We start from the raw sequence: 25,898 nt of genomic DNA, 5'->3' as shown, positions 1-25,898 counted from the left end.
GAGAGTATCTCAAGTACTCTCAAATACTCTCACTATTATTTTTTATTTTATTATTACTTTTCACTTATTTTTATTATTATTCATTATTTTTCACATACTTTTTACTATTTTTAATATTCTATTATTCACAAATAGTCGTTATTCACTACCATCCCGATTCCCTCCCCAAGTGAAAATGCGTGGTTTAATTAAATTTTATTATCTTTTTCTGGCGACTACATATCTCCACAATAACTCAAAAAGTCACCACAAATATGTAAATCTCATTTTCATCGAATCAAAAATTGTTGGTACTGCTCATTTGTAATGACAAAAATTTGCCGCAAATAGTTTTAGTGCCAAAATTGTAAAAGGCTATTTCCAGCACTTCACATATCGCCGCTAATAAACATTAATTGGCCACAGAATACCTATTGCGGTGACACATATTGCCGCAAAAGTGATTATTGTGGCAATTTTCTCTGTTTGATGGAAATAATGGCGCTATAGTACGAATAGTTTTTTGCCACGAAAAAAAAGTCGCCGCAAAAAACTTAACATTGAATTCTCCCTCATGTTCCAAATTCGTGCTGGAATTAAGCGACAAATTTGAAATCGCTGCAAATAGTGACTATTTACGACGATGTTTTTGCAGCAATCTAAAAATCGTTGGAAAATGCCTATTTTCTTGCAGTGATACCTCCAAAGTATCCAACTGGTCTGAAGCCCATCCCATGGCCCAAATGTCAGACTTTACTACCACAAGTGATCTTAACTTATGTCTTGACTTGAATTCCTAATCTCGAAGTTATGAAATACCAGCTCGTACCAGCTGATATACCACCTTGGTGGTAGAATTTCCATTCATTCACTTAATGAATCGTGTTGATATTAGTATTTCAACGGAGAAATACTATTTGGCAGTCTACTTCAACGGAGAAATTTCTACTCTTATAGAGCACTAGGGTTGGCTTCTTGAGATTTGTACTTAACATTTGACTAGAAATGCCATATTGGCTAGTTTATATAATACACTTTTTATAGATCACATATTGGATTATTTATAAGTTTGGCTAAACCGTCAAAATAATGTTTTTAAACAATTTTTTGTTATTTCCTTATTAGCATATCAAACGGTTATAATAAGACCAAAGAGAAGCATAAGAATTAAATTAAGCAGATAACAGATAGCACATTATGGAATAAGAATGAAACCAAAAGAAAGATAACTCGCATTAATGTTAGCTGTAATCCACCACAATCATAGTCTAGAACAAGACTAAAACCAAAGAGATAGAAGACTAAAAAATAAAGGTTTGGATCCCAAATAAAGCTAGAGGGCGTGAATGTGTTTTTCAAATTTATTGGACTAATGAAATCAACAATCAGTCAATCAATCAGATCATAATAAAAAATCAACACATTAATTTTGGTAACAAGGTCGAAACTCATTTGAAAAACTTCTTTAATCTATAATTACTTTGGGTGTAAGTCACCACCTAAAACCCATTACAGATATTGAGTTTGTTACAACTAATCTAGAAACATTTACAGGACCCTTGAATAACTAAATCAGGCTTGAAACACCACAAGTATCCCACTCGTTCTTTGTACCCTGGCAACTCTAGACCACCGACCTTTTTATAGTTTAACCACGAGCACCAACCGGATCTTTGCATCTAGAGAGTTATGGAAATCCTTTCGGCTAAAGAATACGTCTACACCAATGGACTCTGCAATACTTGAACACGATCACAATATGATAGAGGTTTGTTTATCAAGAGAGAATTGATATTTAATGCACAATGGGTCTCCTTAGGATTTTTTTCAAGAATACGACGAATATGGCAGTGTTAGCATCTCTCCATGACCTAAAAGTTATTCATATTATTCTATATATACTTAAGTTTTGAGAACGTGACTCACTTTAAAAATGTTTTGAAATTCACTCCCATGTATAAGAGTTACACCAAGTAATATTAGGGAAGTCCCCAAGTCATTTTCCCAAAGAACGGTTAGCTTTAATCCCAAATTCCACTACTATAAAAAATAAAAGAAGGTTATATCCTATAACTATTTATAATGACATTCATAATGAAAATTGGTTTTTTTCTTTGACATAATTTGAAAACATTTTGTTCTCTCTCTCTCTCTCTCTGTCACAAATAGTGAAATGAACATTAAGTATGTTAAAGAAGGTCTAAATGAAAGTATGAAGTTGAACTTAATTCAGAGATGGAAAACAACTAGTTAACAATCAATAAATTATCACTCTAATGCACCTTGGCACCAACATCACTCTTTTCCATAAATTCATTAAATTCATTGACGTGCATTGAATGAATTATTGTCATCCTTGCTTAAGAAGCTAAACCACAAGCATCAATGTCATCTAATCCAACGATTCCAGACAATCAACCGAAAGTTATAATGGCTACGCTCTAAGGGGCATTTTATCAAACACCTTGTGTGTAGTGCATAAACCAACTAGTTTTCATTCCATGAGGGGTCAAAACTGCCCAACAACATTACTCTAATCAGGAATTACAACCAATAATAAGTATAGAAGAATGAAACCAATGAATCTTAAAACAAGTCTCAACAGAATCACACCTATAAACCCAATGTAAATAAAAAATAACAAAGAAATTCTAAGCTATTGAATTAGAAAAGATAAATTGCTCAAGACGCAAGAATGAGTCTCGAATCTAGCCAACATGTCTTTGGATTCGAACCCAAACTATAGAAACAAGAATGGTGTGGAATTTTGGGCGTTTGAGAGTTTGGCCGGGAGCAGTCTGTGAACCAAGCAAAGCTGACTCATTTTTTCCTTTCTGATCTCCTTTTCTCCCACTCGCCAGGATTCCTTCCAACCATTTGGGACACATGGCTTCTCCGTATTTGCTGTGTGGCCTGGATTCTCTACTTCTACTCATGCTTGAGCTCGGACACTTGATCGACTGATTCCAAAATTTCCTGAGATTTTGTTGGAACTGCATCATGCCGTTTTTTTTTTCCAAAGAGCCGGTAGCCATATGGTAGTGGCCCCGTCCCAAGTTTATTAATAAACCCTCACTTATGGCAGAGGAATACCGTGGTTACAAGCCAAGTCTAAGGGAGTTTACAGATGAGAAATAAAAGCAAAACCTCCCAAATACAAACCAACCAAAAACCGAAACAAAAGAAACAAAAAGACAAACAGTCTAAACAAGTATATAAAAAACACGGAAAAACCCTAACAGGCCTATCCCAAAACATAAAACATCTAAACAAGCCTAGCATAAACAAAAAATAGAAAAACAAAACACAAACCTGGAAGCGCCGACTAACGACGAAAATACGGAATGCCTAGAAAATCCAGCCGCACAATACCTTTTAAATACTTGGGAAGATCTTGATTGCCATTATACGTGACATTCATACCCATTTCGCCTTCCCGAGCATGAAAATCCGCTGTACTGTTACCTTCCCGAAATTGATAAGCCACTACAAAATTTATCCCCTCAAGCTCCTTACACAAAACGTCCCAGAAATACCACAAAGAGCATTTACCCTTATAAAGCCAATCAACATCAATTTGTGAATCACTTTCAATAATTACATTAACCATATGGAGCCATTTGCACAATCTAATACCATCCAGAATAGCTTTCACTTTAGCGCAGTTATTAGTACCCACCCCATAATGAGCAGAAAAAGCCCCTTTAACCAAACCATTCCAATCTCTAATAATGCCTCCTCCTCCCGAATTACCAGGATTACCTCTACAACTCCCGTCGCAATTAAGCTTCACCCATCCCGTAGGAGGCCTAGACCATTTAACAATTTTACCAGGTCTCATAGAAATGCGAGGCCTCTCTAAATTAAAATCTTCCAAAATCTTCAAGTCGTGCAAGGATAAATTATGAACTGAATTGATATTATTCGCCAAAGATTTAATCCACACCCGAACACTTCTCCAAACCGTCACAGCTGAATCATACTTCCCATCCATTCTAGCCTTATATCTACGCTTCCAAAGGCACCAAGTGATGATACAAGGAATTAAACCAACAAGAGTACCTTTAAAAGAGGATTTTTTAGCGTAAGAAAACCAGGCAGCTACTCTATTTTTCCACAGTAAACTGCACCTACAAGGAATACCCAAAGCAATACTGGCATACAACTCCTCAATAGCCACAGCCCCCATAGAGAAAATATGGTTGATATCTTCCATTCACCTCCTATCACAACAATCACACGCAGAGGCCAGAGATACACCTTTCCTTTGAACCTGAATGTCCACAGGCAGACATTCCATCCAAATTTTCCACAAGCATATAGAGATTCGTTTAGGAAGAAGCTGGTGCCAGAACCAATCATGCCATGGTAATTCCTGACCTCTTTTTCTCACCACCTCCCAAGCTGTACGAGTAGAAAACCTGCCATTAGTGGAAGGTTTCCACACAAATAAATCCGGACCACGAGTATCATTAATAGGCATCTGAAGAATTTCCTCAACAACCTCCTCACTAACCAGCTCCCTAAGAAAATCCTCATCCCAAAGATTATTGGACCAACAATCTTGAAGACGCAATCCGTTATTAATAACATCTTCCACATGTATCGAAAGGGGACCCGAAGCCAACCATCTATCAAACCAAAAGGAAGCATTACCACCACGCACAAGGACATTCACATTATCCATAACTTTCGGCAGCATCTTAACAATCGATCTCCAGAATCTAGAATCAATTGGCCTCGCCTTGTAAGTAGAAAAATGGCCATGACGAAGGTATTTGGCACGAAAAAAATCAGACCAAAGATTGTTGGAAGACAAAATACGGAAGGCAAACTTCATATGAAGAGATTTTTGAACCTCTTTAAGATCTCTCACGCCCAACCCTCCTTCTCTAGTAGGCAAACAAATTTTGCTCCACAACCTCTAATGATATTTTCTTTTACCATCATTCTCTCCCCAAAAACAATTAGCTAACAAAGCTTGAATATGAGACAAAGATATGGAAGGCACACTCATCACAGACAATAAGTAGATAGGCATACCATTTAAAACATGATTGACTAAAATCAATCTACCACCCGGCGATAACAGTTTAAACTTCCAACCGGCAACTTTTTTCCTGACTTTATCAATTAACGGTTCAAAAACCCGGGTTGTCAATCTACCAGATACCAACGGCACACCCAAGTAGGTAACAGGAAACTTACCTTCCTTAAAGCCCGTGAGACTCAACAAACTCCTCTTTCTTGAAGTCGAGATCAACTTAGATAGGAAAAGAGCAGATTTGTCCCTGCTAATTTGTTGACTAGACCGCCTCTCATAAATATCCGGAGTATGCATCAGATTTTTAATAGACCTCTTACCCCCATTAGCAAAAATAAGGATGTCATCAGCATAAAGTAAATGAGAAACCAAAGGAGCACCAATAGGATGACTAAATTTGCCAATCTGACCTTCTTCAAAATGTTTTCTGAGAAGCCTTGTCAACACTTCTTCCATGAGGATGAAAAGATAAGGAGAGAGAGGATCCCCTTGACGAAGACCCCTGGCAGACTGAAAAAAAACCCTTGAAGGTACCATTCATCATAATAGAAAACCACTGAGACTGCACATAATTAGCAATAATCTGGCAAACATTATCAAAAAAACCAAAAGCACGGATCACATGCATTAAAAATTCCCAATTCACCCTATCATACGCCTTGGCCATATCAAGTTTTATCAAAACATTACCACCAACAATTTTTTATGCAGCGACTGAACCATCTTCTGAGCAAGAGTAATATTCTCAAAAATACTACGCCTAGAAATAAATGCACCTTGTTCATGAGAGACCAAACTATCAAGAATAGAATTAAGACGATTCACAATAATCTTCGAAAAGATTTTATAAGCCACAGAGCACAAACTAATAGGATGGAATTTATCAAAACCGGAAGGCTCAGGCACTTTCGGAATAAGAACAATAAAAGAGGAAGAATAAAACCTGGATAGAGGAGCACCCCTGAAAAAATCTCTAGCAGCCTCCACCACATCTTCTTTGATAATATCCTAGCAAGACATATAAAAACCAGATCCAAAACCATCAGGCCTCGGGCTACTATTATTTGGAATAGAAAAAACAGCTTGCTTCACTTCCAATTTAGTAGGTGCCGCGCATAACCAACGATTTTCTTCATCTGAAATTTTCTTCTCAATAATCCTCGACAAATTGCAATGTTCCATCGTAGAAACCTCGGAAAGGATATTACGAAAAAAAACCACAGCCTCCTCATGAACCTCTTCAGCAGTATTCAAAACTCTCCCATCAACAAGGACCATTTTATTAATATGCCCTTTAGTACGCCTTTGGTTAATAACCGAATGAAAAAACTTCGAGTTTTGATCCCCTCAGTCAACCATTTCTTTTTAGCAATTTGGCCTAGACGAGAAGCTTCCCTTTTCTCCCATATTTCGATCTCGGTCTTAGTAGCCACAAAATCATCCTCAAGCTCCTCAGAAAAATCAGATTGAAGCTGGTTTTCCAGAAAATCTAACCTCTCTTCCAGAGCACGGATATTCACATCCACCTTTCCAAAAACATTTTTATTCCAAGCACGAAGCGCAAGCTTAGCTCTTTTCAGACGAATAGAAAGCTTAAGAAGCCCAGACGCCACATCCTGTTTATTCCAAGCTTCCTTCACACACATTAAAAACCCATCATGTAAACACCACATATTCAGAAAACGAAACGGAGAAAGGCCATAGGAAGTAGCAAGATGATCTGAGAACACTACCATCATACAATGGTCATAAGATTTACGGCTCAAATAATTGAAGTGAACTGAAGGAAAGAGGCTGGCAAAAGCATTATTCATGAGCACTCTATCAAGTTTTGCCCAACTTCTGGATGCTCCCCCATGCCCATTACACCAAGACATGTTCTGGCCAGAACTAGATGTCTCCAACAGACCACAATGATCTATACAGTCGTTAAACTCTAACATCGAAATAAGAGGCCGAGGATTCCCACCAACACTTTCCGAATCCCTGCGAATAACATTAAAATCACCCAAAACTAACCAAGGCTGATCCATATTGGTCCTCTCTTCTAAGTCATGCCAAAGTTCTCTTTTATCAACATATGAGCACTTAGTACAGACAAAAGTAACAATAACACGGTGCACATCCCATTTAAACCAACAAGACACGATTTGAGACGTACAAAGCACAATTTCAAAAATATTTGGGTTATTCCAGAACACCCACAACTTACCACCCTGATTGGCATTTGAGGCATAATGATTAAAATCCAAAAAGCACCCAAGAGAAGCCATACGATTATCATCCATAAAAGGTTCCGAGATAGCAGATAAAGAAACCTTAAATTTAATAAGTAGCTTCTTCAATCTTCCTCTAGAACTGCCCAGCCCTCTAATATTCCAAAAAAGAATTGTATTGGTCATAAGTTCAACTTTTGGGAACGGGTGTGAACCCGTTGTGATTTTCTCAGAGTCATGTCCTCCTTCGGATTTGATTTTCCATTTGCCGTAACGTGGTCCACGTCCGAATCATAAATTTTTTCTTTTCCCATCACAGCTGGTAGAGCATCATCTTCATTATCATAAACCCATGCCCTCTCCCCCTGGTAAACCTGCTTACGCTAGTTCTCCAAACTCTCCTGCACCTTTTCAAAATCAACTTGTACCTGCGGAACACGATCGCACCAAACTTTCTCGCACTCATTGTCACTAACTTGGGTGCTGACATCATTCAATTTCTGGCCAGTATCCATTTGTGTAACAGCAGGAACTTCCTCGAGTAAATAACCAACCACATTTTCCTCCACAGGGATTTGAATAGCAGACGCATGCTGGACATCTAACACATCGGATCGTTGCTTCATCGAATTGGATGCTGGGTTATTCACCTTAGGGAAACCTGGGACAGGAGAAGAAGAGCCCCCTGCTCCCTGCCCACTAACACAATTCCCTTCTCTGCTAGCCATCAGAAACGGTTTACTTACATTCGTAATTTCTTTTTCACCCTCCTCTGCTTTTTCCCCTGCCTTGCTGGACTCGACCTTGTTCGTAGACCCTGGGATTGTCTCAATAGTTAATTTCGCAATGCCTTCTTCATGATTTATCACAACAGCAGGGTTCTTCTGACCCACTTCCTTCCAAGTTTTAGCATCTTCCTTGTTCCCATCCTCTTTTCTATGCTTTTTCCCGTCGTGACCACGGTTAACACGCTGCACCATTCTGCAAGCCACCTCAGTATGGTCTTGCCTAAAACATTTGTTGCAATAAAAACTTGGTTTCTCATAGACCACCGACTGCCATATCTGATGCGAACCAAACATCACAGGAAAGCCTTTTATCTGCTCGTCTCTGAGATCGACTGCAACACACAAACGTGCTCCTGTGGCTCGTGTTCTATATACGGTCGCATTATCCGTTCCCAAAAACTTGCCAAAGCGTGTAGCAAAACTCTGGAGACAATCCAACCTGTACAGATGCAAAGGAAGACCAGGCAAAAAAATCCATTGAGGAGCAATGGATGGTTCCTTTTTCAGATCAAAACCCACCGACCAATTGAACAAACGAAACAGAACGCCTGCCACCACCCTGCCTTCACGTGCCCATGCATGGAAGTAATATTTCTCATTCGCAAGGTGTAAAAGGATGTGAAAGTCATCCATAAAACTGATCATCGGCACCTAACTAAACCCCCAAGTTTTGATAATATGTTTCCGTAAAACATCAATGGATGGTCTGGAGGACAGAAACTTAAGAACTAAAGAAAATTTCAAATCTTCGGCTGCCTTTTCCATCTCAATATCCGAGAAAATAAATCCAAGCTCACCGTTGATTACCTCAGGACGCCGGACTGAAAGCTTAAATTTTGGAGGAGGGATAGGCCGCTGCAACGCCTCCACAAACGTTCGCCGCTCACTGTTCTCATTGCTGGCTGAATGATCACCCCGCTAGAGGGGGCCTTGCCGGAATCTTGTCCACCCCGTCGGTACCAGAGGCCACCAGAGGGCCTCTCATCACTGCCCACAAAGACCTGCGTCGCACAGGGTAAACCCTAGCAGAGTATGCAACGTTCACGTAAGGAAACTTTTTTCCTAAAGTTCTAACTATAATCATAAGTCGCATCATGCGGTTTGTTGGAGGAAACTATTGCATTTTAGGACCTGGAGTGCTTAAGGGTATACGGCATTTTGTTGAGGAGTGATGGGCTGCTACTAGTTGGACCTGGATAGTTGCTTTTGTGCTTGGACGGAATTCTCTGCCGCTTAAAAGTGAAGAAAAAATTAAACTGTGTTTCAAAATCATAAAAGTGCTAAGCATTTTACAACCAGTTCAAACTCCAACAAAATGGAAAATTAAGAGAAAACACAGTAGTCTCGTAAGAGGCAATATTTAAACATGCTTTTGCCTCATGATGCAATTAAGTTAAAGTCAATTTTCCATGGCCTAATTTCATCAATTACTAGTGAGAAAAATGTGATTGATGTGAATTAAAGTGCAAAAAAATTACAATATTGTAGCTCAATCACACCCCCAACTAGCGTTTTGCTTGTCTCTTAGCAAAACAATGAAAAAGAATTGAACAATATATTGCAATCAAACAATATTTCACACATAAGCACACCAGCTAGCCAACCTGAATTCTCAATCACAGTGATGTTACTTCTCACAAATTTAGGTCAATGTAAGCAACTTGAAGGGACTACTCAGTATCTTTTCCACATCGGATTGAGGCAAAACTCTAGGAAGTTCACAGTCCTATACCTTAGTTCCCTAATTATATATATTTTCTTTTTTTATACCACTGAGCATCCTAAAGATCTTCCACTTGAAGATTGATCATTACTAATCCTCATTACCTCAAAACTGAATGGTCTAGCAGTTTTCACGTCAACTCTTGCGAGTTTGTATTCTTTACACTTTTTGTTCCAAATGGACTCTTTACAACTCAATTGGACTAAGTTTTGTCATGAAAGCATACCAACATATTAGTTTTACACTATTAGATTATGTATAAGGTTTGTCTAAACCACCAAAATAATGTTTTTAAATAATTTTCTTGTTATTTATTTATCATCATATCTAACGGTTATAATAAGACCAAAGAGAATCATAAGAATTAAATCAAACAGAAAGCATTCAGGAATTTGAATGAAACCAGAAGAAAGATAATTCACATTAACGTTTGTTGCAATCCACCACAATCATGATGCAAAACAAAATTAAGAGCAAAGAGATTTAGAAGACAAAAAAAAAAAAAAAAAAAAAAAAAATCGGGTTCATATCCCAAATATACTTATAGGAGATGAATATATATTTTCCAAATTTATTGAACAATTTAAATCAACAATTACTCAATCAATTAGATCATCACAAAAAATAATCAACCCATTAATTTTGGAGACGTTGTGTAAACTCATTTGAAAAATGTCTTTAAAATCTAAAACCACTTTGGGTGTAAGTTACCACCTAAAATCTACTATAGAATTTGAGTTTGTTACAACCAATCTAGATACACTTACAAGATCCTTGAAGTAACAAAATCAAGCTTGCAACTGTTATATTTATTCTAGATGTCATATTAAATGTGCGGATTTATTGAATGTGGGATTTTTTGAATCACTACCACAAAGAGATTGATTGGTTCAGTGGTAAGGGTGTGTTGTTTCAAAGGAAAAGAAATGGGTTTGAAACTCTATGGCTGATTTAATTTTAACATACATGAGATAGCCCAAGGGGCACATTATCCCAATTGGTGGCACAAGGCTGAACGTGAGCTTAGCCAAACTCCGATCAGAATAGGTGTTCCTTTGGAAAGAAATGACTTTAATTTTTACAGTCATGGGATAGCCCATGGGGTACACAACCCATCTTGGGGGGGGGGGGGGGGGTGCATGGCCCATCTGAACTGGTGGCACAAGGCTGCAAACGAGCTTAGCCAAGGCCTAGTCCGAATAAATGCTTGGTTGGAAAGAAATGCTTCAAAATTCATAAATTTGAAAAGGTGTGATGTGTGTTTCGAACTCCGTTGGTGAAGGGAGGTGTCCAACCATTTGACTAGTCATGTCTTTTGGTCTTTAAATGAAACATTATATCCTTTAAAATAACAACTACCAGTTGAAAAGTTATAAGTTAAGAGTTGTGATCTTTTAATTGGTGCCCCTTCATCTTTTATAAATAGAGGATGAGACCCACTTTTTAACATTCATTTCTCTCATTTTTTTCAGTCATTTACATAATTTTGTAGAGAAACTCTAAAGGAAAAACTTTAGAATTGGTATTTGTAATTAGTGACTTTGTTGTATCCTGAAGGTGAATTGCTTGTAACCTGGTAGCAAATTCTTTCGAGTGGGGGCAATTATCACCTTAAAGATAGTGTTCTACATGCCTCAAAGTCACATTTATTTTTTCATATTACTGTATCCGCTTAAAATTCTTCAGCAATTTTAAGGTGATAATCGCAATAGGAGCAGAATCTAATATAACGACTTTCAAGATGATGAATCAAAGACTTTTTCAAACTAAATAGGTTTGATGGAATGAATTTTACTCGCTGGAAAGCAAAGTTGATGTTCATTATTGAAGATTTCATATATTTTGGATCCAAACTTGCTAGTACTTCAAGAATCCAAATTCGACGACAATGACAAAATCAAATCAGAGCGCAAGAAACGCGAAGAAGACGAAGTGGCACATAGAGGGCACATTCTAAATACACTTTCTGATCATTTTTACGATTTTTTTACATTAATCAAGTCACCAAGAGAGATTTGGGAGGCATTGGAATTGAAGTATAAAACCGAAAAGAAAGGTATGTATAAGTTTCTTATTATTAAATATTTGAGACCTTAATTTTGAAGTTTCTAACCTCAAGTCGGGGTTATTATTGTCAAATTTCCACCAAGTCGAAATAATCATGAAAAGAAACTTATGCACACATTTACTAATTTAAGAGGAAACTCGAATTCGTAATAATAAATTATTTTCTCATAATGGTTCTAAAGTGAACTTTGTTAATGAGAAAAATAAATTTTAAGGTAACTTTGATGGAAACAAAAGAAAATATAATGACTTTTCAAACTATGGACCGAGTGAACAAAATAGCCTTCGGCTGATTCTAACCGAAAATTCCGGCCCAGCCCAAACCAAATTAACCGACCTAGAAAAATTTGGGTGGACTTTGGAACCTTTCGTAATCATTCTGGAATAAGGGTTGGAAAATGGGTTCGGAATTGGGTTATTAACTGATTTCCAAACATCTCGCACAGTCTTTGTGATTTGCTCTGTATTTTTTAGAAAGAGAAAATAAACAAACTAGGAAGAAAACCCTTGTTCTAACTCTAGCTGGGTTCTCTTATATCACAGGTAAAAGGGCATACTCTCATTTTCTCATTTTTCCACTACGAATTATGTAAGGATGTGAAAGCTAAATTAATTAGGTGGTAGATCAGGTCTTGATGTCTTATTTAAAAATATGAGTCCTTTATTCTCTATAGACTTTAGTAATCTATCTATTCCTTTATGGGATGATTATTTGGACTTCTTTAGTGATCCAGAAAAAAATTGCAAGGTGAGACTCAATAATGTCATTAGTACTCTCTGTCTTTTTCTGCTTTGTTTTCCTTTCTTTCTGAATAGCATAAGAGCAAAAGATCACCAGGGTGGCCGGCAATAGCCAGTCCATTGTGGGGCGGTGGCATTTTTAAAATTAGGTTGTATCCGTACTCCAAACTTGGTGTCTGATGTTCCACATTACATATTAGCTCCTTGTTCCTCCATGTATTGATCACTTTTAGTATAATGACTTTATCATAGAGCTATATATACTCTAGCAATGAAAAATGATCTTAAGACTTAATTTGACCTTTTTGGTTTTGGGACATTGTCTGCAAAAACAATTTAAACTTCCTCTTTTTTAGAAGATTTAAAACTTGGTTGATATAGAGTAGTTAAGGATCTTTGCCTCTATGAGAATCTAATAGGCATTGTGGGGTTTTGTTAGGGGTATGCAGGCTGCAGCCAAATAAATTGTTGGATGAACCAGCTTGAAATGATCATCATTTTGATATCCCAACTTGCCCAGGTTGGTCACTGATGATGACCTTGGATATCAGGTAGGATTTTCCATTAAAATGTCGTTGTTCTCTATTTTTTTTTTTTTGGTTTGATACCAAAAGAGGAGAAAGAAACCAGTGGTGGCATTTTCCAAAATTAGCTTGCATCTCTGTCCTTTTTTTGACATTGCCCTATTCTAGCCCCCATGAGCTTGATGTCTGATGGTTCAATATAATATATTCCTTCACATATTGACTTCTATGACCTTTGCTTAAAGCAATATTGACTTGTTATTTGAGATATCTTGCGCCATGTTGATACCAATTTATGATAAAACTACTACACTCACTCTTCAAATATGGTCTTTAAGACTTAATTTATCTTTGCCATTGAAATTAAGGTTGTCATCTGGGGTTTGATGTTAAGATTCCCTTAATCTACACAGGTTGCATGTGTATTTCTTCATACGGACTTCTTTTATAGATTTTAATAATCTGTCTTGTCTAGGGTCCAGAAAGAAGTGCCAAGGTGAAACTCAATGATGTCTCAACTTGGCACTTTCTAGTCCATTCCTTTAGTTCGAGTTCTTACTTGGGTTCAATTTTCATTATGGGAATATATATTGAAGTGCCATGTAGCAGTGAGAGAACATACAAGCAGCATATCAAGAGCTGCTTTGAAAATCAGGTGGAAAGGTACCCTCTAATCTTCTTGGAGATGCTTTTAAAATCTATGCTTCTAGATGGCTGCCCAACATGTCAAGAGGTGGAATCATCAATAAGCAAGCAGCATCAGACTCGGAAGCGTTCAGGATAGATTTGATTCACATGGTGGAGAATATATAAAGTTGATGGCTACAACATGATGATGCAACCAAGTGCTTGTGACTTCTGTATTACTGCTTTCCAGGAACATCGTTAGCCATTAGTGATTTTTCAGTTGGGTATTGTACAGAAAAAAAAAATTCCGACTAAAAAAATATTCATATAAATCCTTGTGACAAAAAGAATGATGGAGATACAAAAATGTCTCAAGTGTGGATTTCTGCTAGTGGGAGTAACAACAATTCATGCCCACCCAAGTTTAAGCCATTTCAAATTCACTTTGGTAAAATATATCTTTTTCAAAGACAATGGTAGTGAAAGATATCCCTTACAATTCACATTGAAAAAAAAAAAAAAATCAGAAACTCGATTCTGTTCAGAATTAATTTTGGGTTGGAAATTCGGTTTTGAAAATTTGAGTGAACTTTAACCAATCCGAAATGTGAAATTGAAGTTAGGTCAGAAATCTCCAATGTGGGTCAGATCGAATGAACAATCCTAACAATGGTGATAAGTACAAAAACATAAAAACTTGTTACAATTGTAGAAAGAATGGACACTTTAAGTGTGAATGCAGGTATACGAAGAAATACAAGAAAGAAAATAGCAATAGTGCAAATATGATAAAAAATGAGATTTCGAAAATTATGGCCATGGTCTATGAAATGCACATTAGCATGATTACAAAGTTAAATATGGCTACAATAGTCAAGTCTTCTGATTGGTGGTATAACTCAGGTGCTACTGTCCAAGTTTTCAATTAGAGATCTCAATTTAAAAATTATGAAGATGTAGCAGATGGACACACAGAATGGGAAATCACAACTCTAAATAAGTTGTGGAAAAGGAACTGTGGAACTTCAGTTCACTTCTGGCAAGAAATTTATTCTTGTTAATGTTCTTCATGTTATAGAAATAAAGAAAAATATTGTATATACAAATTTACTTTGGAAGAAGGGTGTCAAGACCATATTCGAGTTTGATAATGTAATTCTGTCCAAAGGGGGAGTGTTTGTTGGAAAAAGGGTATTCTTGTGATGGCTTGTATAAACTAAGTCTTAATAAAATCAATTATGATTCTGCTTATATTGAGGAGTCTTCTACTTTGTGGCATAATCGTTTAGCACATTTGAATTTTAAATATTAAAAGTTTATGTTTAAACATAGTTTAATTCCATATAGTCATGAATATGGTGTTAAATGTTAAATTTGGCATTCAAGCAAAAATGACAAAAAAACATTTTTCTAAAACAAACATCAATATATAATTATGAGAAGTAGTGCATTCTGGTATTTGTGAACTAAATAATATATTAATTAGAGGAGGCAAAATATATTTTATTATTTTTATTGATGATTTCTCAAGATATACGTATATATATTTAATGGAAAGTAAGGATGATGTCTTTAATATGTTCAAATCTTATAAGTCTATTGTTGAAAATCAAAAGAAAAAGAAAATTAAGATACTTCGTAATAACAGAAGTGGTGAATATTTTCCTATTGGATTTTCTTTATACTGTGAGGATAAATGTATTATACATCAAAGTAGTGCACTCTATAGCCCTATAACAAAATAGTTTAGTAGAAACAAAAAATAGGATACTAGTTGTTACGTTAAATGTTATGATTTTGAATGCAAATTTGTCTTTTAATTTGTGGGGAGAAGCATTAAAAACATTTTGGAATTTAAACTAGTGCACTCTATAGCCCTATGACATAGAGTGCACTAGTTTAATGTATAATGCCTTTCTATGCATTACTTACAAAATATCTTCTATGAAATTTAAAGTTTCACCATATAGATTGTTGAAAGACAGGAAACCAAATCTGGAATACCTAAGGGTATGAGGCTATTTAGCCTTATATAGAGTTCCAGACCTAAAAAGAAAAAAAATTAGACCCAACGACAACAAAGAGTGTTTTTATAGGATATGTTGAGAATTCAAAAGCATATAAACTTTTTTATTTGGATTCTAATGTTATAGTAGAGTCAAAGGTTGTAAAATTTATTGATGAAAAATTCTATAATGATTCTAAAATAGTATCAAATCTTACTCAAACACCAAACTGACTTGAGTCAGAAAAGGAATTATATAATTCCTGACACATTGACTGAATCAAGGAGAAGTCAAAGAGTTAAAAAAAGGATAAAAGCTTGAATCTAGATTTTGTGTCATCTTAGGTAATTGTTTGCTTAGAAGGAAACATAGATGATGTTTTAAACAAGATGTCCATTTATTAAATATAGAAGAATATCCAAAAACATTTAAAGAAGTTATGACTTCCAGAGATGTTGCATTTTGAAAAGAGGTAATCAATGATGAAATAATTCAATATTGTCAAACAATACTTGGGTTTTAGTTGATTTGCCTCTTGGATCAAAACCTATTGGTTGTAGGGTATTTATGAGAAAGTATAATATAAATGGGTCTCTTTAAACTTTTAAGGCTAAAGGTTTTAAACAAAAAAATGGCATATTTTGACACGTATGCCGTAGTGGCTAGATTTATATCCATTAGAGTGCTTCTAGCATTGACTTCAATATATAATTAATTTGTAAATCAAATAGATGTTAAAATTACATTTGTGAATGGTGAACTGGATGAAGAGGTGTACATGGAATAACCAGAAGGATTTGTTATGCCTGGGCAAGAAAATTAAGTTTGCAAATCAATCAACTCATTGTAAGGATTAAAGCAAGCACCAAAACAATGGCATGAGAAATTTGATTCGGTAACTTAATCTCATGGATTGAAGCATAATAATGCAGATAAATGTCTTTATTCTAAATTCAGTGGCTGTTATAGTGTTATAATATGTCTTTATATGAACGACTTGCTTATATTTGGAACAAATATATAAAACTAAGAAGTATTTATCTTCAAAGTTCAAAATGAAAGATCTTAATAAAATTGACACTATTTTGAGTGTCAAAAAGTAAAGAAACATAGTAGGAGTTATGCTTTATGTCAATCTCATTGGTTGTCTTTGCATGTTGGAGAATTCGTCAATTTGACGAAAGCAATGCCTTTTTACATGGTTTTATAGATGAAACAGTTCATATGTCTTAACCTCCAGGTTTCTTTGATGCAACTCATCCTCACTAAGTCTTTAAATTGGAAAGGGCTCTATATGACTTAATGCAAGCTCCACAGGCGTGGTACTCATGCCTCCGCTCCCGACTCATTGCTCTTGGTTTTACATGTTGCAAATCTGATGCCTCTCTATTTGTTTTTATTGCTGGCTCCAAACGAATATATGTGCTAGTATATGTCGATGATATTTTTATCACCAGATATTTTCCTCCCGCGGTTTAGTCCATCATCACCAACCTTCAGTCTGAATTTGCAATCAAAGATCTCGAGGTAATGCACTATTTTCTTGGTGTTGAGGCTATTCATGTGCATGATGGCTTCTATTTGTCTTAGCATCAATATATCCATAACATTCTAGATTGTACAGGTATGCTAATGGCCAAACCAATGTCTACGCCAATGTCTACATCTTCGAAGCTCACGGCAACAGATGGCCATTCTATCTCAGATGCAACTCTTTATCGCAACAGAGTTGGCTCTATTCAATATCTTACTTTTACACGTCCAGATATATCATTTGCAGTCAACAAAGTTTGCCAATATATGCAAAGCCCTCGTACTGGGCACTGGACAGTTGTTAAATGCATTCTCAGTGGTTACTGTGTTTATCTTGGCAACAACATTATCTCGTGGAGCTCTTGCAAGCAATCCACTGTCTCTCGATCAAGCACTGAAGCAAAGTATAGAGCCTTGGCAAACATTGTAGCAGAACTAACCTGGCTGCTACATCTCATGTCTAAATTGGGCCTCTCTTTGGCAACACCTCCAAACCTTTACTATGATAAGATTGGTGCAACTTACCTCACAGCCAACCCTGTCTATCATGCACGTATAAAACATATTGAACTTGACTACCATTTTGTACGTGACAAGATTGCTTCTAAACAACTACATGTTCGCTTCTAAACAACTACATATTCGCTTCTAAACAACTCGCAAACACTCTTACTAAGCCACTTGCTTCTGCTCATTTTCCCCTTCTATGTCACAATCTCAATGCCCGTCCCTTACTGTTGGAATTGCGGGGGCGTATCAAGACATCCATTGACATCCCAGATCACAAACAAGACTCCAGCAACACAAACTCCTACCAGCAACTCATCTACACAACAACCCGATAGCTCCAAGTCTACAAGATAGAATTTGCTGCACTTAAGATACTATCTGTTATGTTTCAAATGTATCTGTTAAAATTTAAAATTCAAACGTTCTAGTGTACTTATCTCTCATGTAATTATCAATTGTAACAAACTCTTATCAGTATAAATAGAAGAGCACGTACACCAAATCAAGTGGTAAGGCTTATTCAAAATTTAGTTCAGTTTCTATATTTGTGCATCTATTTTTTTTTTTTTTGAAATACAAATGATTTTCTAGTATTTGGCCGATACCTTAAAAATAGTTATAAAATCAAGTTTGATGTTTGGCTCGTAATAAAAACCTCATTTAAGAAATATTTTTTTATTCAATACTCTATAGATCAAGAATAAAGAGTTGATTCAGTCAAAAAAAATAAATAAATAAATAATGAGTTGATCAATTAGAACATTTTTTTATGTTTTTTTTTTCTTTTTTCACAAGATCATAGATTTTATTATTTAATTTATATCATAATACTGATCTTCCTTACGTGTAGACTAGACTTCTCTTTAATAAATAGACCCAACATATGAAACATTTAACTAATGTGATGAAATAGTGTAGAGTCGGGACTCAACTCAGAACCTCTACTCTGATATCGTGTAAAATCATTACTTATTTAAAATATTTAAACTAATAAAAAATATAGATTTTATTAGTTAATTTATTTCTTAGGCCACATACTCAACGATATATTAAAACTAGCTTTGTGATGTCGGGGTGACCATTCAAACCCCAACCCTTAATTTGGACCCAACCATGCAAGGGCATCAATGCTACTAAACTATATATTGAATACGTTGTGTACTAGATGTAGACCCTTATAAGCATAAGCTAAGGCTTCATTTGTTTTCGTAGATGAGATAAGATAAGATGAGATTAGTTAAGATAAAAGTTGAAAGTTAAATAAAATATTATTAGAATATGTTTTTTAATATTATTTTTGTTTTGAGATTTAAAAAGGTTGAATTATTTATTTTATTTTGTGTGAAAATTTAAGAAAGTTGTAATAATTAAATGAGATGAGATGAGAATGTTTGTGAAAACAAACGAGGCCAGCTTATTAATGTTCCAGTCTCATTCTCTCTTACTAAAATAATTCATAACTTCTAAAATAAATTTTAAGATAATAATAATAATAATAAATATAATTATTAATTATTAATTATTAATTATTTATTTTAAAAAATATTTATAACAAACTGCATCCAAACCGGCTGCATGCACATGAATTGGAATCTTGATTAATTTCTTTTACAAATAAAAATATGAAGACGATATTTGTTTTTTTTAATCAAGCATATTATAAAATAACGAAAAGTAGCTACAGAATGTTTATGGTGGATCTTTTCCACTATTGATATACAAGAAACAACTAGGTAGATTATCTAATGATAAGTTTTCAAAAATATGATTGGTTCCAATAGCATATTATAAACCCGTGCACTTGCACATTGAACATTGAGTGATTAATTAGGCAGATTTCTTGGAGTGTAGCACCAGGTGACCAAGGTTTAAGTATTAACAAATGCCTTCAAAGTTCCAAGGGGCTTGGTTTAGAAATATAAGCTTATCGTGAGGGGATCGAAAAGTGAAAATGAACTAGTTTGTGTCCATGCCTTCAATAAGAAAATTCTGAACAAAATTTCAAGTAGCTTTGATATTAGAATGAATGGCAAACTTGTTCAAGGGTTTATCCACTACGAAGCTTCCTACCAAGACTTGGTATGATAGAGCTTTTGCTGACTCTGGTGTAGGTTGAAGATTGAGGTCGTGCCATGACAATGCTCCAGTTTGGGTGATGAGAGAGTCCAGGTCCATTGTTGATGTCGAGTGCAAGTCTTTACAAGTCCTTGTTTGATGTTGTAAAAGAGGGGAGAAAACTAACTGGGTTATATGAGTATAATGGGAAGCACCATAGTGTGTAGAGAGACTGTGGCGCCCACGACCCCCATGTAAGGAGACACGGGAATCGAGATTCTGGGATGATGACAACAGGGTCACACGTCCCAACGTTAGTGCCAAGTGTGTGTGTATGCAACAGTGTACAAAAAATAACGCAGCGGATAATTAATACAACTAAGTACTAGAATTGTTAATACATTTTAAACAATCAGTAAAAATGTTTAAAAATTATACAGTCATCCAAAATAAATATTTTACAAGTCTCAAACCAAAACGAGTGATCCCAGATCACTCCTCGGGTGGAGCCGAATCCTCAGGCTCACCCTCAGCTTCATCTGCATCTAAATCTGCATTACCACAAAATGGTACCGCAGGTAAGTATAACCCAAATAACCACGAGATAAAAATATATTAATGCTACCAAAATGCATGCATATGATGAGATATGCATTAAATCCAAAAATACTATTTTTCCCGAAAATAGATATTTTCCACACACGCCAAAATCCCATTTTGACCCAAAAAGAATACTCCGTCATTTTCCCAGAAAATGACCCAAATCAATAAAATCTCATTTTCCCAGAAAATGAATCACATAAAAACCTTTTAATCAACACACGCTATTTTCTCAGAAAACAACTCACTATTCCATTAACTAATGCACCATGATCTCCCCTAAGGATCATCCGCACGTCTTGGATTCGTAGCGATGCTCAGTTCCTTACCCAGCGCGTTCGTGGCCAAGCACCCACTACGCAACGAGCGATGCCCAGTTCCGCGTCCAGCGCTTACGTGAACAAGTATCCTCTAGCCCCCACCAGTAGAGGGGCCACAGAGTCGGCACGAGACCATCTCGTCCGATCCCGTTGTGGCCCAGCGACAACCCAGGGGACGTCACTTAGTATATTCCGCTCCCCAGTGACCAGAGGAGCTCCACCGAGATAATACCCAATCTCGGCTTGGGGTCGTGATACACACGCACCCAAAATCCTTTAACACATGAAAACTCAGTTTTCATGAAACACATGAACATGAATGCATGTACACGAAAATCCAGTTTCCTTTACAAACATGATCATGCGTGTAATATGCCATGTACATGAACAACACCACAACAACCAACAATTCAAAATACCAACCAAACACACAACTCCGTCCATAATCCATCCGATCCCCGAACTCCTCGGACTCAGTCTGGCATGTCCAACCAGATCACAATAATATGAGTTAGTGTAAAAATACATTTAAATCACAATAGTTCTTTGAAAAAATACTTACAGCGCTATATTATAATTTTCGAATGATCACGAAGCTGCAAGAAGTGGCGGCTCATCAACGTAACAGTGTAAAATACACTGTGGCCGTGGATCTCAAAAACTTAATTTTCAACGGAGACAAACCAAGACCCAAAATTGATAGGGTAGGGCCTAGAGAGGTCGGTGAAGCCAATGGTGGTGGTGGTTTGCCGTGGGTGGTGGCGCAAAGGGTGGTTTTAAGGCCAAAAAGTCGAAATCGGAGATGGGCTTGGTTGTGCTTCACTGGTGACGGATCGGAGCCGGGTTGGGTCCATTGGGTTGCCAAGAGGTCGGGGATGAAGTGGTGAAGAGATGGTGGCCGGAGGTGGCGCGCGAAGGAAGTGAAGGGCGCGGCTGGGTGTCGCGCGTGGAGGCTATCGACGGCGAGATAGGGGCTGGAAATTGGGAGGTGAGGTCGCCAGCCGATGGGGAGGTGAACGGAAGGGGCGGTGTCGGTCTCGAGCTGCTCACGGCGGCGGGCTGGGTGGAGGAGAAATCGGACGGGAGAGAGGGAGGGGGGTGCGTCGCGCGGGGGGGGGGGGAGCTGGGGGAAGGAAAAGAAAAAAGAAAAAAGAAAGGAAAGAAAAGAAAAAGGGAAAAAGAAAAAATAAAGGGAAAGAAATGAGGTCCAATCCCCACATCTTGGGTCACAAAAAAAGATCCAACAAAAATGATTTTAAAACAACATCTTAATTAAAATAATTTAAACGTAATGATACAATGAAAATAAAATAATTAAATCTCACAATCAATTAATTTAAAAAGAAGAACAATTTAAATGTACAACAATAAATAAATGTTAAGAAAACATAACAATTTAATTTTCACAATTTAAAGATCATAAAATAAACCATTTAAAATATCCGATGATTTTAAAACAGGAGAATAAATTTTTGAACAAATAAAAATAATCCTTCAGTGAAACTACACTAAAATACGGGGTGTTACATCCTCCCCCCTTAAAAAAAATTTTGTCCTCGAAAGTGGCAAGGTCAAACATAAGGCTAAGACAGGAATAAAATTCAACTAGGAGCAAACTTTAGAACATACCGCCAGAATCAATTGAACAGATACGGGTACTGCTCTCTCATGTCAGCTTCTCTCTCCCAAGAGAAATCCTGAGCCATCGGATCGCCCCACGACACCTTCACCAAAGGTATCGCCTTAGACCTTAACATTTGCTCTTTCCAATCCATAATCTGAGTCGGGGCAACTTCATAAGAAAGATTAGGCCGAAGTTCAATGCGTTCAGAGTCGAAAAAACGCCGCTCAAGCTGTCCAAAACTCTTCTTCAAAGATGACACATAGAACACATCATGGACATCCCCAAAATAATCCGGCAGAGCAACTCTATAAGCAACTAGCCCAACTTTCTCTATAATCTGGAAAGGGCCAACATTCCTCAGACTAAGCTTATCCTTCTTGCCAAAGCGCTTAACCCCCTTCATCGGAGAGACTTTAAGGTAAACCCAATCGCCTATCTCAAATGATAAGTCTCTTCTCCTTGTATCTGCATAACTCTTTTGGCGACTTTAGGCTTCTGCCATTTTAGTCCTTATAAACTGAACTTGGTCCTTCATTTCTTGAATTATCTCAGGCCTAATCAATTTACTTTCGCCAACTTCATCCCAACACAACGGTGATATGCACTTCCTCCCATACAAAACTTCATACAGCGCCATCTGAATGGAGGAATGAAAACTGTTATTGTAAGCAAACTCAATTAGCGGCAGGTGATTCTCCCAACTCCCTTGAAATTCCAAGACACAAGCACGCAACATATCCTCAAGAGTCTGGATAGTATGCTCTGATTGACCGTCTGTCTGTGGGTGATATGCAGTACTAAACTTCAACTTAGTGCCTAAAGCTGCCTGCAAACTCTTCCAAAAATGGGACGTGAACCGCGGGTCCCGATCTGACACGATGCTCTTGGGCACTCCGTGCAAACGCACTATCTCCTTAACATACAACCGAGTCATCTTACCCAAAGAGTTGGTATTATTGATAGGCAAGAAATGGGCACTTTTGGTCAACCGATCAACTATCACCCAAACTAAGTTCTTTCCACTAGGGTCCTCGGCAAATCCACAACAAAATCCATAAAATATCATCCCACTTCCACTTAGGAATAGGGAGAGGTTGAAGTTTACCAACAGGTCTTTGATGCTCAGCCTCAACTTGACGGCATGTGGCACATTTCTCAAAAAAATATGGCGATATCCAACATACTCGTATTAGTCCTCCAGTGGCACATCACGACCAGTATTCCTAGATGACTATACTAACCAAAATCTTATTTTCCACAAGAACCTTCATACAATATCCAGAAAATTCCAATGATCAATAGCTCCATACAATAATCCATGCTAACCTCAATCAGCTCCTGTGCTTCAACTTCTAAACCTCCATTGAATTTTACATTTGGTAACCTAATGGCCACTTCCAAGGTTAGCCATAATAACAAATTGCACAACCAAAAGATTAATCTTCAACTACAAGCATCATCTAAAAATTCAAGTCACCACTAATTCCTCAAGATCAGCACAAAATCCGAACTCCTAACTACAACCACAAATATCACGCTTCGGCTGCACACTCTGATAATTCGCCACATGCATAAAATTTATGTCTTCATAAAAACTAGCACCATCGAATACAAGGTGGCTCCATACCTACTAACTAGAAAACTCTTACCACCTTTTGGTAGAAAATACTCTTTTCCCCAAAACCAGGGGTTATCACTCATATTCCTCAATTAACTCCTGCTGCCTTGATCAAAATCAATATTCCGCAAAATACATTCATGATCATAGACAGAAAACTAACCTCAGCATCCCAAATTAAAAAAATAAGCAACCTCAACCCAAAATACATCCATCTCATCTACAATAAGGAGCATACTTTAAAAGATTCGATTCCAATCCGACCAACTAAAAAGAGCACTATAAACTTCTACCCAAAATTCTAAACCCAAAAGCTCATCACCGACATTCAGAATAACATCTAATCTAGCGGTGACTAAACTCATTATGAATCATCATGACTTCACCAAAACATTAACAAAACCTCCTTGGTAACTCGCCCAGCTACTTCTACTCCTATAAGCTAGTATTAGCATGACTAGCTCATTCAATAATACATCACTATTAAACCAAAAGGCAAGCCCTACTGCTCAAATCATCAATCCACCAAAAGCCAATGCAAATCACCCAAGGATTCTAATACTTGATTAACTCACATACTTGATCATATTATTCATCGCTAATGCCTAAACTTCAACTTCCAAGATCTTATCATACACCAAACATGACGACCTATCAATCTCTCTTCAAGTTAAATAACAATGTTCTTGATTCAACCAACTGGATGCTCAATCTCCAAAAAAAGTATAACCTCAAAATTTAAATTCCTAGGTAACCTCAAGTCATAATTAATTCATATAGATAATCACAATAATTATTGTCAACCGTCATTCCATTGAGTAATCCGTTTCGACTACACACTCCGATTGACTCACCAAAAACTCCAAACTAAAATCTCTTGAATTTAATACTATTGTATTTATTCATCTTCAACACCTACCCAAGATACTTCTTCCAAGCCAAAAATGAGACAAGGACCCCTGTACTCTCCGAAATGCATACACACTCACCACTACTACGCATCGATCTCATGCACACTTAGCCAGAACCAATAATCCTCCAAACGTGCAAGTGATATGTCACTACAATTTCCATCATCTGGGCTTATATCCTCGAAATCAACAAGAATCATTTCCTACGTCCGCACCATCTATTATTCCTTAAAATTGATATGGATTAAATCATCAACCTGTCACTAACCTCGAGCTAAAAACAATCATTATCTGAACGAGATCAACATCTCCAATCCTCGAAAAATACACAAACTAGATCATTACCTCCCATCTCCAAAGAAGTTCTCTCCTAAAAAAAATTTTCATATCAGTAACTCAACTCAGATCAATCCTAATTTAATGGTTACGAACTAATCAATTGATAGAATAGACCAAGCTAGCGTACCAAGTCTACAAAACTAAGAACTCAAATCCTATTATAATTCAACCCTTTAACTCTGCAATTCTAAAACCTTAAACCAGATAAAAATCATTTCCCAAAATCTTAAAGATTCATGACCTTAAATCTAAAACATTCACCTTATAAAACTTGTAAATTCTAAAACCCCAAATGTTATCAAACTGCTTATCAAAGTCAGCAAATCGAAAACTTCTAATCTAACTAATCATTCGAATGCTTGTTGAACCTATCACCTTAAATCCAATAAACTTATTTCCTAAAAACTATAAGGCCTCAAACCTTAGGTGACCTTCTCAAAATCTAACCTTGAAATTCGTTGAACTTACAACCTCCTATGCTATAGCCTCAGGACATCTCCACGAAATATAAAACCTCAATTATCCTAAGCAATTTAAAACTATTCCCCTCCTTAGCAGCAACTTGAGTTCCTACTCCAAAGAGTTCACCCAGATCATGCCGTTCCCTTCAAGCCTCGATATTAAAACAAACCAGTTGCCAAGAGTCAGGCCTACTACACTAAATGTTCAAGCC

At 36.7% G+C, this 25,898-nt stretch overlaps 1 protein-coding gene across 1 annotated transcript; it reads right to left on the bottom strand.

Moving 5' to 3' along the window:
* Window positions 1-4,195: 4,195 nt before the first annotated feature.
* On the bottom strand, window positions 4,196-7,056 carry LOC121234610. Its single transcript, XM_041130610.1, has 4 exons — window positions 6,325-7,056; window positions 5,744-6,031; window positions 5,153-5,533; window positions 4,196-4,813 (listed from the first exon to the last, which is right to left on the bottom strand). The coding sequence occupies exons 1-4, from the start codon at window positions 7,054-7,056 to the stop codon at window positions 4,196-4,198; spliced, it is 2,019 nt and encodes a 672-aa protein (XP_040986544.1).
* Window positions 7,057-25,898: the final 18,842 nt, after the last annotated feature.

The sequence above is a fragment of the Juglans microcarpa x Juglans regia genome, chromosome 6D (assembly GCF_004785595.1).
Source record: "Juglans microcarpa x Juglans regia isolate MS1-56 chromosome 6D, Jm3101_v1.0, whole genome shotgun sequence".
In the NCBI taxonomy this organism is placed as follows: Eukaryota; Viridiplantae; Streptophyta; class Magnoliopsida; order Fagales; family Juglandaceae; genus Juglans; species Juglans microcarpa x Juglans regia.
Note: the sequence above shows the minus strand (reverse complement) of the source record. Positions and strands in the feature narration are given on the sequence as shown.

What these genes read in the sequence shown, in the direction of transcription:
- LOC121234610 (XM_041130610.1), bottom strand. Translation starts at nt 7,056, where the DNA reads ATGGATCAGCCTTGGTTAGTTTTGGGTGATTTTAATGTTATTCGCAGG. An exon ending in TTACTCTTGCTCAGAAGATG is followed by an intron (nt 5,534 to 5,743) that starts GTTCAGTCGCTG and finishes GTTTTTTTTCAG; the next exon opens with TCTGCCAGGGGTCTTCGTCA. An exon ending in CCTACTTGGGTGTGCCGTTG is followed by an intron (nt 4,814 to 5,152) that starts GTATCTGGTAGA and finishes CTTCATATGAAG; the next exon opens with TTTGCCTTCCGTATTTTGTC.